Source organism: Myxocyprinus asiaticus, chromosome 33 (assembly GCF_019703515.2).
Source record: "Myxocyprinus asiaticus isolate MX2 ecotype Aquarium Trade chromosome 33, UBuf_Myxa_2, whole genome shotgun sequence".
In the NCBI taxonomy this organism is placed as follows: domain Eukaryota; kingdom Metazoa; phylum Chordata; class Actinopteri; order Cypriniformes; family Catostomidae; genus Myxocyprinus; species Myxocyprinus asiaticus.
The window spans coordinates 34,860,235-34,877,554 of NC_059376.1; the positions used below are offsets into that span (position 1 = coordinate 34,860,235).

Below are 17,320 nucleotides of genomic sequence, written 5' to 3' on the forward strand. Positions count from 1 at the left end.
TGAAAGGGGTCAGAGCTCACTTTGGTTCCTCATTTCTCTCTATTTCTCTTTTTGTTGCAACAGTGTGTAAATTGCTCAAATGGAATCTTGTATGCTGATAAAAGTAGCCTTTGAACAAGTACAGACATGTTCAATATGCAGAATAATAAATGCATCTGGCTCCATTTGTTAATGTGCAGTCTATGTTGAGATGCAAATAAAATGTTAAAGGGGTTATGACATGCTTTTTTTGTGCACCAAAAACAGTCACATGTTTGTAAAACATGACCCTCATTCTTACCCCCTGTCAGAAATGCTCTGTTTTGGTGCTGCATCTCCTTTAAGACTTGACAATAATGCCCACTGTTATGACTGGCTCTTGACTGACCTACTCTCTCCTTGTCATCTCACTACTCACTGCTACTGGGTGGAGCTACGAAGTAAAAATGTAAAATCAGATGAAGACAGCAGAATATATAGGAACCCAAATGCAGGTTTATTAATACAAAAGAAAACACGGGTAAACTTCAGGTAACCCAAAATTCCTGAAGACATGATGGAAGAGTGCTTTGGCAGTCTCCATGACCGTGGGGAGGCCCTTGAGGGGGACAAGCTGACAAGCCTTGGAGAATCAATCGACCGCCACTAGAATGCAGGTGTAGCCTTGAGAAGGAGGGAGGTAAAGTTATGAAATCCACTCCGAGGTGGGACCAAGGTCATTCTAGAATGGGGAGAGGTTCAAGCTTGCCAGCTGGGAGATGAAGTGGTACCTTGGCCATAGCATACTCAGGGCAGGAGTGGACGAAATTGGAGATGTCTCTGTTAAGTTGGGGCCACCAATATTTATTGAGGATGAGAGAGAGGGTATGAGAGATTCCTGGATGTCCTGATCCAGGAGATGAGTGGAGCCACTCGAGAAGTTGGGAACATAGTGAGGAAGGGACGAATGTGAGATCAGTAGGGCAATCTGAGGGAGTAGGTTCAGTAGTAGTGGCTTGGGTGATACGCTGTTCCCATCGAATAGGGCTGACGATGAAGGAGGAAGGTAGAATGGGCTCTGCTGTGTATGTGGTTTGATCAGGTGAGTGGAGGCAGGAGAGAGCATCCACCTTAACATTCTTGGAGCCCGGGTGGTAGGTGACGGTGAAGTTGAATCTTGTGAAGAGTAGTGCCCAGCGTGCTGGTCAGGATTGTCTTTTTGCTGACTGTAGGTACTCTAGGTTGCTGTGGGCAGTGATGATGGTGAACAGTGACGAGTGCCAGCTTGATAGCCAAAAAATCTCCAAAAAATTGCCAATGTCATAGTTGCATTCTGCAGGAGAAAACTTCCTTGAGAAGAACACACAGGGATGGAGCTTAGGAGGATTCCCTTGTCATTGAGAGAGCACAGCATCCACCCCTGTCGTGGAGGCATTGACTTTGACGATGAAGGGGAGATCTGGATTAAAGTGCTTGAGGATGGGCCCCATGGTGAATGCCGATTTCTAGTGCTGGAAGGCCTCGGAAGCTTGTGATGACCAGGTTAGTGCTTTGGGCTTATTTTTCAGGAGGTTGGTGAGTGGTGCGACTACCGTGCTGAAGTTCTGGATGAACCATCGGTAGAAGTTGGTGAAACCGAGGAACCTCTGCAGCTCCTTCACTGTAGATGGTTGGGACCAGGAGGTTACATTCATGTAAGACTGGAACAATTAGGGGGCACTGACCAGTCCATACGGCATAACCCAATACTTGTAATGCCCACTGGAGGTGATGAATGCGGTCTTCCACTCACCCCCTTACAGAACAAAAGTTGTAGGCACTACAAAGATTGAGTTTTGAGAAGATATTGGCCCCTATCAATAGTTCCAGGGCTGCAGGTACCAGGGTAAGGGATACCAGAACTTCACAGTGATGCTATTGAGGTCACATAGTCGATGCAGGGACAGAGACCCCCATCCTTCTTGGCCACAATGAAGAAGTTCCAGGTGGCTGGTGAAGTGGATGGACAGATGTAGCCTTGCTTCAGGGCTTCCTCCACATATTCCTCCATGGCCTGTTGCTAAGGGATAGACAGAGGATAGATCTTACCCAGAGAAGAGGTGCACCTGAAGGAGATCAATGGCACAATCCCAAGGACGAGATTGAGGAAGTTGGGAGGCCTTTTGCGGGCTGAACACCTCAGCGAAGTTCCGGTAGGTTGGAGGGATAGAGGTCTCGGGAAGGACGTGAGGGCTCTCAATAGTGGTGGTTAGGCAGTGGAAGGGTACAGGAGGGTGCTGGCAGATAGGAAGTGACAGGTGGAGAAGAAGAGAAGCAGCGTTCGCCCCAGGCAGACACATCATGGGTTGACCAGGAGATAACAAGATTGTAATGGGGGAGCCATGGGAGACCAAGAACGACATCTACAGTGGAGTCAGGGAGAACAAGGAGAGGTGAACGGGATTGGGTGGTGGAGTGGCCGAAGATGTGGGATTTGGATCATGACTGGACTGGGTAGATACGGCAGGCTGGGCTCGAAGAAATTTGTCCAGGAGATGCCGAATCTTGCGAAGCATCTTCCCATGCTTCTGGAGCTGCTGGTCATGGACCGCCAGCCAATCTAAGGGAGACACCGATCCTGCTGGGTTCATGATTGTGGCATGGGGGGCGTGGCCATGTGTCTGTCTGTGGGAGAGGGAGAGCGGTAAGGCTCGTCACCTGGGTTGTAATTACTCTAACACCTGTCCCTCTGCATAGTGATTGTGGAGGGAGACCTGATAAGGCATGCCAGAGCGTCAGAGGGGGAGAGAGTGACACGAGAGTGTGAAGAGTTTGTTACTGAGAACCTGATTGTGTGTATGTTGGCCACCAAGAGCCCTTTTTGTTTATATTCCTTGTGACACTGAGAGAGTAATAAAAAATACTCACATTGACTGTTTGCTGTCTCCTGACTCCTCCATTGCCCATGAACTCAGAATCATAATGATGTAGGTCTAGTTTTCTGTCAAATCAGACAAAGACAGCAAAATATATAGGAACCCAAATGCAGGTTTATTAATACAAAAGAAAACACAGCTAAACACCAACTGAAGAACTGTAATCAAAACAATGAAGAAAAGGGCTCAGCATGAAGAGAAAATCACTATGGGATCAGGAAGTCGATCTGGGTAACTCAAGACGAGACTAGACAATGAAGAGTGTTTGGTGTGAGTATATACTGTATAGAGTCCATGATGAGATCATTAACAACTGTCAGGTGTGGATGATTAGAATTCCAGAAAGTTGGAGCGGGGAAACGAGCGGCAGAGCCCGACGAGAGCGTGACAGTTATGTGTTGTTGTGGAGGTGCACAGATACAAATGCCTACCACAGTGCGACATCACAATGTGGAGAAAGTAGAGAATGAGTCATTTTGGCAGCTTGGTTTCAACAAATTCTCTTTTTGCCATGAGGAGGAAGTTTTCAGTTTTGAAACTTGCAGTATGTTTTTATAGTACAATGACCTCTTATACAGTATGTCAAAAGAAAAGAGTAACTTTAAGTAGTTTGAGTTGCTGAATCTAAGCAATGCTTTTTCACTTAAAGAACAGAAAGCAGAGTTAATTGTACTGTGGATACAGCAGAAACAGGGATAAACTAACCTTAAAGGAATAGTTCACCCAAAAATGAAAATGTTCTCATAATTTACTCACCCTCATACCAGATGTGTGTGACTTACTTTCTGGTCGGGCTGGTCAAAGGTGGAGATTTATAGTAAAAAATACTTAAATATTGATTATTCTCACCCACACCCATCATATAATTTCAGAAGACATGGATTTAACCGCTGGAGTCGAATGGATTACTTTTATGCTGGCTTTATGTGATTTTTGGAGATTAAAAGTTCTGGCTACCATTTACTTGCATTGTATGGTCTTACAGTGCTGAGATATTCTTTAGAAATCTTCATTTGTGTTCTGCAGAAGAAACAAAGTCATACACATGTGGGATGGCATGAGGGTGAGTAAATGATGAGAACATTTTCATTTTTGGGTGAACTATCCCTTTAATATCGTACCATCAGAGATAAAGATTAAATCTGCTGCTGTGTAACCACAGACCAAAATATTTTTTCTATGTGAAGTGAAGCAGTCTGACTTTTTTCAGGTTATAATAATTGATGCATAGTCTACATAACTTCTTGTGTGTGATCAGCTCAGCTGTAACATCTTCTAATAAAGTCTAAAAGCTTTCACCTGCATTCTCACTTATTTATAGAGAGTAGCAGCCCAGCCAAAAGCCTCAGGCATCCCTCACTATAAGAGAGCAGAACTGAACAGACTTTGAGGTTGATATCTGCACTCTAAAGCATTTGTAAAAACTGAGCATTCATGTGAGTCTATCCCACACAAGCACATCACAGCTACATATTTTATAAAAAGCACTGGGTTTATGACTCTCTATGCTCTTAAAGCCTATGAAAAGGTTGAGGCTATTAATGTTGTTGTGGGTTTTGGGACACATCACTCTCCAGTCCTTAAGTGGATTAGTACCCACTATATGTAAACATGAACACAGATTAACCTATTTGTCTCTTGTCTCTTGCAGTCACGGATGAAGACACTGTCAAACGGTACTATGCCAAGTTTGAAGAGAAGTTCTTTCAGACCTGTGAAAAGGAACTCTCCAAAATCAACACATTCTATTCAGGTATTGTTTTTCCTAAACCCCATGAAATAAAAAAAATACAACTGAGGATATCAATAAAACCTTCAAATTTAAATGATTAGCAGTCTGTCTCCATCAACAAAGTAGATATAATTATCAAACATTCAAAATGTTATGGAAATGGTTTTTTCGGAAGAGTAGAGATGAATTAAGAGCTCAGATTATCCATATATTTTCATGTTTTATTATATATTAACTGTTGTTACTGGTTATACTTCTGTTAATAGTTTAACTATTGGCTATGATCAAATATGATCAAGTTATTTCATAAAAACATGGTGCTGATGGAAATAGACTTTATTGTGAGTAGATGAACTGCAGTAGCCTGCCAAATGCTGGTATGGGATTCCCTGTGTATGAGTTCTGTGTGTACAGCACTATCAGGAAACATGATGTAATGCGTAATGCCTGCTGTAGTCATTTTGACATGTGTCAAGGGGAATGGACTATGTTTGGACACATAATATATGCATGCTGCAACATAAGCTGTGTTGTGGCAGTGACTGCAGGATGATTGGAATGTCTAAGCTCCACTGCCCTTAGTGGCTGGTTAAGGAATAGCACAAGTCAAGTATTATCTCGTTTGGAAGTGACATTGATGCCTCATTTGGATATTGATACATTGTGCTTTGCACAAAAAGTTTGCAAACTTCAGAAATTAGAGTATAAAAATAATTAAAGGGTTAGTTCACCAAAACGGAAAATTCTGTCATTATTTACTCAACCTCATATTGTTCCAAACTTGAATGACGTACTGTCTTCTATGAGTGACAAAATTAGTTAGGCAGAATGTTAGGGACTGATACCCTCAGTCACCATTCACTTACATAGCATTTTTTTTTCTTTCCTCAATACAATGAAAGTGAATGGTGACTGAGGCTGTCAGTTCAAAACATTCTGTCTAAAATGTCCTATTGTGCTCAATGGAAGAAATAAAATCATTTGCATCTGAAATAACATGAGGGTAATTAAATGATGGTATAATGTTTATTTATGGATGAACTATCCCTTTAACTCTTCCTCAAAATTGAAATATCAGGAGACAAAGGATCAGTATTTGTTCAGAAACAAATAAGATGTACATTAATAATTTAACTTAAAAAAACAACAACAAAGGAAAGCAGTAAATTAATTCTGTTTATAATCAGGGTTTAGTCTTTTAATTCCCCAGTTGCCACTGAAAATTATCCACCTCCTGTTGCAGGTTTGCCAGACAGACCAAAATAAACTCTTATCGAGTTGCCCGGCCAAAAAAAGCTTGTCAAGTCCATAAAGCTGGAAAAATCTCTGACCCCATACTTTATCTTATTTTGTCCTCCGACAAAAACACCCATGTCATCAACTCTAAAATAGGATAAAATAAAACAGGAAATAAAAGGAAAAGATCATATTCTGTGTAGATCTAAATAAATATTCTATGTATTGTAACTATAAATACTAACAATATTTAGCCAGTGACAAATCTGCAAATTATGTGCTCTGTGTTAGAGATTTGCCAGTATTGCTATTTTTTGTTTTGTTTTGTGACCAATAGATACAAATTATTTTAATGTTTTAGTGTTCCTTAACTGATACGCAGAACCAATTTTTCTCATTGTTTTATTTCTGACTTTTGACAGAATAACTAAGTAGCTATTAGACAACAACATTAAAACATAGTATGCATTATGAATGTTTTTATAGTAAATATTATTATGATTATTATTAGAACAATAACAAAGCTATTGTTGATGGAAAAATGTCATTTACGACAAAGTGGAATGTTTCCAAACTGAGATTTTGACCAAGATTTGCCTTTTATCGGTACACTTGATATTAAGATACTGATAACTGATAACCGAAGTAGAAAAGTGTGAATATTGGTTAAAAAATTTCAGTCAAGTTGATTTTTGGTCTATCTTTACTCTTTGCTTACACATAGGCCTCTTGTTAATGTTTCAGCCACTCTTCAAGTTTATTTGGTGGTATTTCGTATGGTGATATTATCATATTCGATGACCTATAGAACTAAATCCATATTAGGATGCTCTTATAGTGCAATAGAACTAATTCTGTCCAGTTGACCCAGACTATGTTACGGCTGAGATCCCCCCCCCCCCAACCATGGGACAAAGACTGCATGTCTGCAAGACTGCAGTTGACAAGATCAGCTAAGTACATGAATCTGTAGCACCATCTTAGCCACATTCAGCATGAGACCCCACTTCTGCCACTACTGCTTACTAAGGACACTTTCAAAAACTGTCTGTCTCTGGATTTTGAGGTGGGGACCTTTGAAGGTTTCAGGTTTGCAAGAGCCTAGACCCTAGAGTAGACACCATATTTAAAGACACAATAAAACGTGTCTGGAACCCCCAAGAAAATTTGACTTAAAATTTACGTGAACAAAAATAAGGTTGTGAGGGGTGCCCATTCGATATGTTATACTATCGTTAGTATCACAAGATTATGTCTACTTTTCACAACCCATGTTTTCTGGAGTTTATTTTGTCCACAGAAACAAGTACACAATAGTACAAAAAATAGAATGAACTGTACTTCTGTTTCTCACAGCCTCATTTGGCCACCTCGTGGGGGAGACCTTGTGGGGAAAACTAAGGTTGTTGCTGGAAGAGGTAGTGAGGCTAGCAGGGGGTGCTACCCTGCAGTCTGTGTGGTTCCTAACGCCCCAGTATTGTGATGGGGAAAAAAGAAAAAAAAAAAGGTACCATCCTTCAGATGAGATGTGAAACCAAGGTCCTGACTCTCTGTGGTCATTAAAAATCCCAGGACAATTCTCATTAAGAGTAGGGGTATAACCCTGGTGTCCTGGCCAAATTCCCCTAATTGGCCCTAATCAATCATAGCTGCCTAATAGGGGTGTGATGATTTGCTCTGACAACTATTCGATTCAATTACAATTCTCTACCTAAAAATTACGATGCATCGCGATATCTAATATCTGAAACCAGTAATTACAGATGAAATGTCATGTGCAGGCAGATACGATCCAGGTTTTAATGGAGCATTCTCAGCAGGGTCATAGAATGAAAAACTGTCTATTAGTAGCATGTAAAGACCTCATTAAAGATAGTTTGCGATTTTAAATTCAGACTTCAGTTGGCTATAAATCCGCTATGCGCTGTGGTAGACATGTAAATAATGTTGCTTTTTATTCTTCATGATATGTAAATTCGGATGACATCACTCCGCAATCGGTCATTTAAATTTTACGACTCTTCCTTTTCTAATCCAAATAGCTCCAAAAGTTGAACACCTAGAAGACTGAAACCACTCTTAGTGGCACCTGCAGCTGTATGGCCATACGCACTGTACGTACTGTGAGCGCTCCGACTGACCTGAGAAATGTTTACTCTCAGAATATTTCACCAATCATGAAATGTGTCCTGTATTTACGTTGGCTTTTTAAAAGAACTAGCAATGCCGAATTTGCTAATGAATAGTTCTTTTGAGTCGGTTCTTTTCAGTGAATTGGCCAAACAGGCTTGCAAAATGGTCTGAATCGATTCGTGATTCAGTACAATTCGTTTGGACCACTCTCTCACTGAATCATTTGGAGCAGTTTCTCACACAGTAAAACAGTATCGGGATATTTACGAATACAGAGAACAGCGCTGGATACAGTGGAAATGTAACAACAATCAACTGAAACAAAAGGCTGTCTTTTTGAGAGGTAACTTTGAGAAACTTGAGCTAGTGCTGTGTCATGTGAACAAGGGGCTGTTCAAACTGAACGTGTTTTTGCGTCCGCTTGCACTGTTTTTCAATCATTTTCCACATAAACATTCGCTAGATTGATTTCTTTTGACAACTGCGTCATGTTTCACGGTGTTTTTAGCATCTCTCATGGGAGCGCTGCATTTTTAGACACTGTATCAAGTTAAAAAGAACTTCTTCAACTGATAAATACGCATCTCGAGACACCAGCGTTCTGCTCTATTTATTGTGGTGCGTTTTGCTTTTTTAGCGCGAAAACGTGTCTGTCTGAACGGTTACTGGAAGAAATGCTTTAGCCAATAGTTACATGAATGCTACTCATACTCGAGAAAATAAAACAAATGCTTATCTCAAGGTCAGCAGAATTGAACACTTCGGGGAGCATACCCCTGGACCCCCCGAGATGTAAAGTTTATTAGGCAGATTTTAAATCACATTTTCATGCAGGACTGTTTACGGCACACACTGCGAAGGATAAAAAAAATTATCTTTCGCGGCTTCCGTGTGTCGTTGACCAATCACAGGTGACTGTAATCAGTTCCCATTAGAACAATCTGAAATCACTCCCAAGTCTGTATCTATCTGTCTATCCATCCATCCATCCATCCATCTTGTCTTATAGATTTGCGGGGTGAACTTGGCTGCATAAACTTTCTTTATTTCAAAGTGCAGTTTCTTTCTCTTTAATCTCGTGTGCTCTGCTCCGTGTCTGTTGGGAGAAGGTTTGTGTAATATGAGACGGACACATTGGTTATTCATTTATAATGATAATCGATAAATTTCGTAATTGATGCATCGAAATTTCTTTAATATATTGATGCACCGCGATGCAGCGATGAATTTTTCCACCCCTACTGCCTAATAATCCCCATCCATTAATTGGCTGTATCACTCTCCTCTCTCCTCTCCACCAACAGCTGGTGTGTGGTTCGCTTACTGACGTACTATGGCTGCAGTAGCATCATCCAGGTGGATGCTGCATGCTGGTGGTGACTGAGGAGAGTCCCCTGTTCACTATGTAAAGTGTCATTGGTCCTACTCAACCCATTCTGAGTGGGATTCGAACTGGCGATCCCAGACATAAGAGTCGGACGTGCTAAAAAGGAGGTTATAAAGCCATGGCCTCTAGCCTCGTCGCCAGTGCGTCTCTTAAGGCCAGGAGAGTGAGGTTTACACACTGCACAGCTATCATGTACCAGCTGGCTACTGTTACAAAAGTGCTTTGAATGTAGTGTCAGAAAAGCATTCAGCAAGTGTAACATTCATTTATTCATTCATTCATTTTCCTTTTTGTCAAATTAGATATTACCTCGGACTAAGGTCTGTTGATCTTTTTTTTAAAGCTGACCATCCCCAAATATTGGGGCCAGGGCTGTCACTTGCAGTCATGGGGCCTGGGGACACAATTAAGGCCTCAGCCCCCATATATACTCAGTGGTGTAAAGACGCATTCATAGGATCTCCCTTGTAACAAGCCCTGGGACAACGGTACAGGTCTGTTCTGGGCTGGTAACAGAAAGGTTGTACTATAGGTTCAAATCCCACAAGAAGAAGCTCCATGCATTACACCCCTGAGCAAGACACTATTACTCCTGGTGGTTTAACCCTCTTTGGCCCTCACTTTGAAAAACTGAGTGTCTGTTAAATGACAATATTTCCAGGAAGTGTTTGAAGATCAAGGCCTACGGGATCTGTCTGCTTCACTCTCTCCTTCTCACTCACTTTTAGCCTTCACTCTGTTGATCTCTCACTGAGAGTTATAAACCATATGCTCCCAGCATTTACACGTCTCCTAAACGTAATACCCTCTTTCCTCTTCCTCTAAAAGCGAGATGGGCGAGAAGGGTCCTGTTTACAAAACTGTGCTGGGACGCAGGCCAGGAAGAGCATTGTCTCCATCAGGAAATCTGTCTGCTGCTTCACTCTCTGGTTAATGGGTAGAATGAGGGATTTATTTGCCATGCAGAATGGATTCTAATGTTTCTCATTATAGATATGTAAGCCAAGCAGGCTTTATGTCTGTCAATAGAAATAGTTTTAACAGCATTTTAAATGTTCTTCCTTAGGCCTGCTGCTCATCCAGGCTTTTAGGTTTCCATGTTTTTACAAAGACAAAACGTTTTTTGCCATAAAACTGCAAAATACGGTGGTATGCACCATATGCCTTAAGGCACACAGCTGATCACAGATTGTTCACAATTGTTACTGGTAACATTATTATGATTCTGATAGCAAATTAAAAAAAAAACATAAAATGTATATTATCACTTAAAGGCGAAGTGTGAATTTATTTTATGTTAAAAATTTTGTTCCAGCTAATCTTTTACTGTAGAGATAACTGTAAGTAAGCCATTTGTATGTTTATATCCTTGCAAAGTGTAAACACTATGGCTCCTTGGTGCTATCAAAACATTGCTCTGTTTTTTCAAAGCATACCAAACAGCCCGACACAGCAACATTGACCTATCTAAGGCCGTGTGTTTGGGACAGGACCAACTATTTTTTTTATTTATTTTTTTTTTATTATTTTTTATTTTTTTACCAGTGTCAGACAGGGGAGTGCTCAGGGAACCTGTTTGCAAACAGCAATGATTTTTGCTGTACCATTTAGTGATAATAGTGTCACAGAAATGATACCCTTCATTTTTAAATAATTACTTTATTATTATATTAAGCTTGTTCTTTGTATGGATCTTTCCATAGAAAAACTTGCTGAGGCGCAGCGCCGATTCGCAACTTTGCAGAATGAGCTGCAGACGTCTCTGGATGCCCAGCGAGAGAGCAACGCTCCGGGGTTGCGCAGTCATCGCAAAACGGTGTTCTCTTTGTCCAACCAGGAGCGCAACAAACATCGAAACATCAAAGATCTGCAGCTGGCCTTCAGCGAGTTCTACCTCAGTCTCATCCTCCTGCAGAACTACCAGGTCTGATATTTGTCAGCATGTTCAAGCCATTTATTTTTGTTTTTTTGTCTCCTTCTCTCTGAAATGTCCTCTTCCTGACACCCTATTAGGATTCTTTACCTTTCAACACTGTCTTTCTTTCTTTATATTATTTATTTATTTAATTATTTTTGTTCTCTGCTGACATCTAACAAAAAAATACTGCTCTCAAAAAAATATCTTCATTGATTTTTAAGTTCACACATTTAAAAAAAAAGTGTAAAAACAAAAGTATTTTTTTGTGCCGTCGCATGGTCCCCGATCACTCCTCCACCCTCTCAGGCGGACGACAGCCGCTCCTCCCTGGGCGGACCGGAGTCAAACCTCCGACCCCCAGCGGACAGAATGCCCCTCTGCTTTTCTGGCGGCACGTGGGGACACTCCTCCGCCACTGGCAGCGACTCCATCGCTCCAGGCGGTCGGGGAGTCCCATCCCTCCTCGCCTCGTGGACGGCGGCCGTTCCCCGTGTCCGGGCGGTCGGGCTATTCTGTCCCCTGGCGGATGGCAGCAGCGCTCCCCTGGGTGGACGGCAGTGTCGAGGACTCTACGATGGGCATCCCTCCTCCCTCTCGGGTTTCGGCACCAATGTAACAGGGGTACACAGGAAAGGAGGAGGCGAGAACCAGCTTGATAAAATAAATAATATTTAATTAAATAAAAAGACACACAAACACATGCAGGGCAGCTGCCCATAATTCTGCCGTCTTTGGTCGCCTTTATGCCTCGCTCGCCTCATCAGGCAGGTTGGGGTCCGGGCGTCCGTCATTCCGCCCTGCCCCACCCTCCTCCGCACTACAGAAACATTCTCTGTATTATTTTCATACACAATTTTGCTTCTCAAGTAAATTTATCTTGTTTTAAGGATGATTAGATTTTTTATTTATTTTTTTTTACTGGAAAACATGACATAAATACATATTAAAGTACTAGTTTGATGCAGGTGTACCCAAAACACAATATATGCTGGTCTCTTCAGATGGGTCCTAATTCATTCAGTCCTCCTTGTTTTTATACTGCACAAATGTTACATCTACTAACTATATTCTATATCCTTCCAAAATGTCTTTCCTTTTATCTTTGTATTAGAATCTTTTCCCTCTATTCAATGTACTCACTCAGTACAGAATAACTAGATGATTGCTATTTTCTGTGTTATTGGATGTGCAGCATCTCTGCTTAATTGATATCTTCTGATTTACCGGAAACCTCATGCAGAATCTGAACTTCACTGGATTCCGGAAAATCCTGAAGAAACATGATAAGATTCTGGAAACACAACGTGGAGCAGATTGGCGTGTGGCCCATGTTGAGGTGGCTCCATTCTACACCTGTAAGAAGATCACACAGCTCATCTCTGAGACTGAGGTAGACTGCCTGGCTCCACATATTTAACTTGACTTCCTGCTCATAACATAATCAGATTGCATTGCTGTTCCTGTAACTTACAAAGCAGAAAACTAGCTGCTCAATGCATAGCTGCTGAAGGTAATCAATGATGATAATAGCCTGTGCACTAAGGTGATACTTTTAGGGTATTTTCATCTCTCATGAACCAGAATATGTAATAACAGAACTTGAAGTTTGTAGATAATAATAACCTGACTTTTGACCCCTGTGTACCCAGGCCCTGGTGACCACAGAGCTGGAAGGAGGTGATCGTCAGAAGGCTATGAAGAGGCTGAGGGTTCCACCTCTTGGAGCTGCTCAGGTGAGAGTCAGCACAGCTTTATTGGCATGATTGCTAACATTTAAAGATTAAAATAATGGTAAATAGCCCATGAAATTAGTTCTGCACTGTATTTTTAATGCAATAACAGTTGTGTAAGCCCTGAAAAACTACATAACACATATGACAGTGTGGGTGGTGGAGAGATATACCTGTGCAGGGAACATCATGTACAATATATAGCAGGATTAAAAGACTCTTTTACAATGATGACTTTACCGAAGAGCCTTACGCAACATAGAAGTACAAAAATAAAATTTCTTAAGAACTTCAGTGATCTAATATTTGCTTTATTTCGACTCAGCCTGCACCTGCCTGGACCACTTTCCGTGTTGGACTGTATTGTGGGGTCTTCATCGTCCTGGCTGTAGCATTCGTCCTTACTGGTGTGGTTATTTTCCTTTTTTCACACTAACACTAACAAAAAATACCATGATATTGCTATGATTTTTGGGACATCTACCATGGTAATACCATGTTTTTATGGTCTATGTATGTACTATGTAATATCATGATAGTACTTTGGAGTACCATGTGAAAACCATGATATATGAATATGGTAATCAGGGGCTAAAAATGGTTCAAGGAACGAAACCGAAAACTAGCAACATTTTTATATTTTAATGTAACCGAACACGGGAATGAAATCCCATTCAATTGTTCCGGAGTGAAACCTTTTTTTCTAAGTGATGGTAACCGGTGAATAACCGGTTAATTTTGTTCCGATAACCAAAGGGTTTATCACAGTAAATCTTCTGAATTACACCACTTCCTGTTGCCTGAAAAAAATGAGGCCTCTTTCTTTTTTTTTAGTAAAAATGTTGCATTCAGCCTGCAAAAGGTGATGTTTAGTCCAAACGTGCCCACACAGTGTGTGCCTGCATGTAGGAGAGAGAGATTTGGGCTAATTGATTGACCAAATGCATATTTTAAATATTTAAAAAAAAATTGGGGATAATTTTATATTCAGAATACATTTATTGAAAATACATTACTTTATATAGGCTAATGTATTCTTTGCTTGTTATGATTTCTGTCCTGAAAATTCCCCCTTATGGGAGAAAATTGAATCGCTTATTTTTGCTTATTTTATGTGAGGCAAGTCCCTTATTTTGAGGTGCCTTGATTCTCTTGTGAGATCTGGAAACACTGCAACTTGTGCATCACCCACCCTAAGCACCAAGTACTGTCATTTTAAAAATAACATTATTAACAATTCTTTTATTTCATTCTAACCGGTTAACATTTGGAAAGGAGGCTGTGGAACTGGAACGAAAAACATACTGTTTCTGCTCAGAACGAATCAAAATGAAAAACATTTTGTTTTTAGTCGCTGATGGTAATCATTCAATATCATGATATAGGTCAAATTACCATGCTATTATTATCTGATTACTGTACCATGGTTCTGCAACAGTAATTTTTTTGTAACACAAATAATATTTGATTATGTTGTTCATTCATGCATTCCTCCATGTCTGCAAATAAACTGCTTACATTTGAAAGAACAGCACATTATTATAGACATCCTTGTTATTAATCCATCAGTGTAACTGATCTTTCTCTGTCAGGTGCTTTTTTCATCCGTAATCAGAACATCTGGCCGCTGGTACGCATCTACCGTGGCGGTTTCCTGCTGATTCAATTTCTCTTCCTGTTGGGGATAAACACTTATGGCTGGAGGCAGGCAGGGGTCAACCACGTGCTGATCTTTGAGCTGAACCCTCGAAACAACCTCTCACATCAACATCTGTTTGAGGTGAGACACATGCCATAGATAAGAGCCTGCTGCTTTATAGGAGTTACTGCTTCTGGATGCTCAATTAAATTTATTTTATATCTCTTTTTTATTATTTTATCTCTTTCTGTCTCTGTAGATTGCAGGATTTTGGGGGGTTCTTTGGTGTCTCAGTATCCTTTCCTGCCTGTTTGCGGACTACACTTTTCTCCCTATGCAGGCGAACCCCCTTATCCTCTACGGTTTTATGTTGCTCTTCCTCATTGTCCCTTTCAAAACTGCCTACTACAAATCCCGTTTCTGGCTCATCAAACTGCTGGTGAGAGTCAAACCTGATGTTGTCAAGTTACTCTACTGATCTAGTGTTACACTTTTACTCTTGTGCATTACAGAATTCAGATGTTTTAAATAGATGCAATACATCCACCAATAGAAAATGCGTGTCTTCCGCCTTCCAAATGAAATCTCCCTGTCCCAACTTTTTCCTTCTTCGAAAGACTGTCTAAAGTGAAAGCACTTCTGTTCTTATAGATTGCACATTACTTTACATTCTGCTGCTTCTCTAAACTAAAATAAAGGTTCCAATTAGAACTAAAAAAGGTTTTACATTCTGATGTCATAGGAGAATCTTTTTAAGAACTCAAGAACCCTATACAGTGAAAAAATGGTTCTTGAAGAGGGTTATTTGCTGAACCTATGGTGATGCAAACCTTTATTTTTAAAAGTGTATGCTAGGAAAACAAGTCAGCATTAGAGCAGTAGAGGTTCTGTTTAGTATCTTTTAAAGAATGGCTGGAGTGTCAACATACAGATAGCATATATTAAAGAACTTGTGGGGTTTATTAAAGGAATGTTCATGGTTCAATACAAGTTAAGCTCAGTCCACAGTATTTGTGGCATGATGTCTATTACCGCAAAAAAATATGTGTCTGGACCCCAAAAATCGAGGTTACAGTGAGGCACTTACAATGAAAGTGGATGTGGCCAATTTTTGGAGGGTTTAAACAGAAATTTGAAGCTTATAATTTTATAAAAGCACATTCATTAATTCTTCTGTTAAAACTCATGTATTATGTGAGCTGTAAAGTTGTTTAAATCGTCATTATTACAGTCATTTTAGGATTTGTTGACATCACATCATCATTGTAACAAAGTTGTAAAACTGGCTACAACTTTACAAAAAAAAGGTTAGTAAGCTACTTTATCATACTAAAATAATGTTTACACATATATCATTTACGTCTTGTGGCTATACTTTTGAAACAGTGAGTAATTTAACATTTATGGATTGGCCCACATTCACTTCCATTGTAAGTGCCTCACTGTAACCCAGATTTTTGCTTTTTTTTATTTTTATAAAGAAAACGAGGGACGAGTCGAAATTAATTTTTGTGGTAATTAACATTATGCCACAAATGCTGTCGACTGAGCTTAACTTTTATTGAACCCGGAACATTCCTTTAAGGATATGACTAATCAGAATTATATATGTAAGATAATTATATGTATCTTAATAACTGTGTCAGTTTGTCTTTGTTTTTATTTTGTCTTAAAGTCAACAAGCTATTAAAATAGTCTTGCTTTGCCTGGTTTAACACAATAAAGTAACAACATTTGTAATGAAATCATTCTTCTATCAGTAAAATCGCACCCATTTGTTTTCTTAGCTAATTAGCTAATTGTTTAAGAGCTTTTTGGCTCATTTCAATGCATAAGCAGCTGTCTTTGTAAACCTCATGTTTTTTCTCTTTCTTTATTGCCTTCTCTGCCTTTGTGTATTTGTTTTATTCCAGTAATAATTGTTTTTCTTTGACCTGTGGTATACAGGGGCAATGTGTGCATTTGTGTGCTTTGTGTGCATGCGTGTTTATATATGTGTACGGAATAAAGTGTGTGTCTGTGAGCTTTGTGTGTGTACACGTGTGTGATTATGCGTGTCTCTCTCTGTGTGACACTCAAGGTGAGGGCAAATAGATTGCAGCTCTATATCTTCGGACGTGAAGGCTGTGACTGTGCAATCATTATTGGGATGGAGCCATCAGCGGCTGCCTACCTCTGTCTCACTGCCCTTCCCAAGTGTAATTGGCCTAGACTGGAGTCTTATTCCATGGAGCACACACAGAACAACCACACACACACACACACACACACACACACACACACAGACTTCCTGTAGACTATATCCAACAACAACTGATGGTCAAACAGTAGGTGGCCTTTTTCCCAGAGTTAAAACGCAAAGTCACATTCAAGGACCTCACACATGCTGCTGTAACCTTGAAATATACCTCACATTCAGACCTGTGTTGAAAGGAATGGTCAAAAATGAAAATTCTGTAATTATATCCTTGTCCTCATGTCATTCCAAACATGTGTTTACTGTTATTTTTGGAACACAAAAGTAGAAATTTCCAATAAATCTTTATGCCAGTCTTTCTATACAATGACAGTTAATAATGACCACATCTGTCAAGTTCCAAAAAGGACCATAAAACAACTATAAAAGTAGTCCATAAGAGTTTTGCGCTATATTCCAAGGCTTTAGAAGGCAT

The 17,320-nt window shown here is 40.1% G+C and overlaps 1 protein-coding gene across 1 annotated transcript in view; it reads left to right on the plus strand.

The window, feature by feature from the left end:
- LOC127424469 (xenotropic and polytropic retrovirus receptor 1 homolog) overlaps nucleotides 1-17,320 on the plus strand; it is a 96,525-nt gene that overhangs the window by 55,393 nt on the left and 23,812 nt on the right. The window contains exons 3-9 of the mRNA XM_051669731.1: nucleotides 4,525-4,626; nucleotides 11,065-11,285; nucleotides 12,520-12,669; nucleotides 12,929-13,012; nucleotides 13,335-13,416; nucleotides 14,602-14,789; nucleotides 14,908-15,087. Of these exons, the coding sequence (XP_051525691.1) occupies nucleotides 4,525-4,626; nucleotides 11,065-11,285; nucleotides 12,520-12,669; nucleotides 12,929-13,012; nucleotides 13,335-13,416; nucleotides 14,602-14,789; nucleotides 14,908-15,087 (1,007 nt within the window). The remainder of the gene's footprint in view (nucleotides 1-4,524; nucleotides 4,627-11,064; nucleotides 11,286-12,519; nucleotides 12,670-12,928; nucleotides 13,013-13,334; nucleotides 13,417-14,601; nucleotides 14,790-14,907; nucleotides 15,088-17,320) is intronic.